Consider the following 2,702-nt stretch of genomic DNA (forward strand, 5'->3'; position numbering starts at 1 on the left):
TATTTTTGTTTTACTCACCAGTTGAAACATTGTCAAATATTTTTTCCACCATAAATATTTTTGCACCTGTGGTCCAAAGCATGTAAGACCATAATAAGTATACATGATAACGTGCACAAAGGAGTTTAACATTCCTACAAAGAAACCTGTGACAAAAAAAAGAAGCAAAACAACAGTTGTTAAAACACCTAAGAATAAAAAGTGTGGAAATGGGTATCAATTAAACCACCAAATCACTGAATGAATACTCTAAACTTACTTTGTCCGCCTGCCACATACTTAACCCCCAGCCACCAATTAACGAGCATTGTACTGTGGTGGTACACATGAAGAAACGACACTTGGTTGAATTTCTTCCTCAAAATAAAGAATACAGTGTCCAGTATTTCGATGTACTTAGAGATGAAGTACCACCATGACACTCGCGCTATCTGAGGGAAATATAGAAAAGGAATACAACATATTGTTAAAGGATAAACTTTAATAGGTAAATTCTAACATAGATAAGCTTTTTATATGCACAAACTTTTGGTCAGTTTTGTTACAAACATTACAGCGCATTTATATAATATATTTGTCCTACATTACTGAACATAGTTTTTAACTGAAACATTTGAAATGACAAACGTTAACATTTAAGATAACCTATTAGCTAGTATTCATATTATACATTAAGTTTAAATTAATGCTTTGTTTCAACCAATTTTGACTTTTAGGTTCATGGCTTCAATATTTGCTAAAAATATTCTTTGGCACTCTTTGCTGTAAGACCCCTACATATAAAATAAGTTACACTGAATATATAAAAAAATCAAATAAAATCATGAGTTTGTTCTTAACTTACTCTCATAGGAAGTTCATCATATGAATAATCAACAGGTTGACAAAATAAACTGTATCCGGATAAATAACTTGACATGAAAAACTGAAACGGATCAAAGTAGGTAAATATATTTATAAGCAATGGAAACATTTAACAACATTAAATTAAAGTACATTGTACAAATTTTGTTGAGGTAATTTTTCAAAATAACATATTTTTTTAATCTACAACATATAAACAGCAGTTTATTTTAGGTGACATAAGTTTTTAAGTCTGTAACTTTATGCGAGTGTATTAATCATGTGTCAGGCTACTGTGTTAAAGGAAGTGCTTTATACTTTAAAATAGGCTATACACATACTGAATCACATACAATTGTACAACTGTATTTATTATATAGCATTTTGATATGTAAAATACAAGTAGTAATCATTTAATAGTTTATTTTGCATTAAATAAGCAAAACAATCCACCTCATATGACATATATGCTGAGAGAATAACAAGTGCGAAGTTATAGATGATCAAAACTCCTTTAAGTTGAAAAGGAGGTCTATCCTTCATCATTGATCTCCCATTGATGGAAAATATGATGTACCAAACTAGTATTGCTAGTGGAGGCCATGGACTGTGAACAAGGAACCAATCTTTTGTACGAACATCTGAAAATTAAGAGATGATTTTGATTGGTGATAAATTTATAGGTGAGTGGGATTGACTTGATATTTTATAGTTCTAAATAGGTTTTGAGATGTCAATTTTACGTTTTTTGAATTGTTACTGTTATGACATAGTTTAGTTAGCTGAATTTAATCTGCAATTTAAACTTGGAAGTTTAAATTTTGTGCAAAAGTATCTAAAATGTCTTGTTCAAAGACTGTCAAAAGATAGCGTTCTACAAGACTAATTCTATACCCTTACCCGCTCGTTCTTCGATACTCCAGTTGTAGAATCTTTTCACATCTTGCAAGTCAAACATTTTTTAACTTTTCCTACAAACTAAAAGCAGAAAACAATTTTCACTCGTTTTATAAATCGCACACAAACTGGTGATTTCCCTGTGTTGAAAGACGTTGTAGACCAGGTACAGCCTATAACCCCCCCTCGCGCGGCGTAGGCCAAATCAGGAATTTACATTTTGAGAGAATCCCCTTTTTATCGTGTAAAAACCTTTTTCCTTCGTTTCAATTTGGTCGTTCGACTCGTCTGCGACGTATAAGTAATGTTTTTGTTCGCTACCGGAGGGGGGTAGGCAGTGTAGAAATGTAATGATTGTACTCGGTATACGAGGGGGGTAGGTAGTGTAGAAATGTAATGATTGTACTCGGTACCTGAGGAGGGTAGGTAGTGTAGAAATGTAATGATTGTACTCGGTACCGGAGGGGGTAGATAGTGTAGAAATGTAATGATTGTACTCGGTACCGGAGGGGGGTAGGTCGTGTAGAAATGTAATGATTGTACTCGGTACCGGAGGAGGGTAGGTAGTGTAGAAATGTAATGATTGTACTCGGTACCGGAGGGGGTAGATAGTGTAGAAATGTAATGATTGTACTCGGTACCGGAGGGGGGTAGGTCGTGTAGAAATGTAATGATTGTACTCGGTACCGGAGGGGGGTAGGTAGTGTAGAATTGTAATGATTGTACTCGGTATCGGAGGGGGGTAGGTAGTGTAGAAATGTAATGATTTTACTCGGTACCGGAGGAGGGTAGGTCGTGTAGAAATGTAATGATTTTACTCGGTACCGAAGGGGGGTAGGTCGTGTAGAAATGTAATGATTGTACTCGGTACCGGAGGGGGGTAGGTCGTGTAGAAATGTAATGATTTTACTCGGTACCGGAGGGGGGTAGGTCGTGTAGAAATGTAATGATTTTACTCGTAC

General features: G+C 35.1%; 1 protein-coding gene across 4 annotated transcripts in view; it reads right to left on the reverse strand.

Annotated features, from left to right (window-relative positions):
• LOC100182495 (elongation of very long chain fatty acids protein 4-like) overlaps nt 1-2,702 on the reverse strand; it is a 5,098-nt gene that overhangs the window by 1,542 nt on the left and 854 nt on the right. Inside the window, exons 1-5 of one of the 4 annotated variants that reach the window (XM_009859394.3) lie at nt 1,744-1,900; nt 1,297-1,484; nt 845-925; nt 260-431; nt 19-146 (exon numbers count right to left, since the gene is read on the reverse strand). In XM_009859394.3, the coding sequence (XP_009857696.1) occupies nt 19-146; nt 260-431; nt 845-925; nt 1,297-1,484; nt 1,744-1,801 (627 nt within the window). In that variant the 5' untranslated portion in view covers nt 1,802-1,900. Of the gene's footprint in view, nt 1-18; nt 147-259; nt 432-844; nt 926-1,296; nt 1,485-1,743; nt 1,901-2,702 lie in introns of those variants that run through there. The other 3 variants (XM_002123666.5, XM_009859396.3, XM_018817685.2) reach the window with 3 other exon arrangements.

Source organism: Ciona intestinalis, chromosome 2 (assembly GCF_000224145.3).
Source record: "Ciona intestinalis chromosome 2, KH, whole genome shotgun sequence".
In the NCBI taxonomy this organism is placed as follows: Eukaryota; Metazoa; Chordata; class Ascidiacea; order Phlebobranchia; family Cionidae; genus Ciona; species Ciona intestinalis.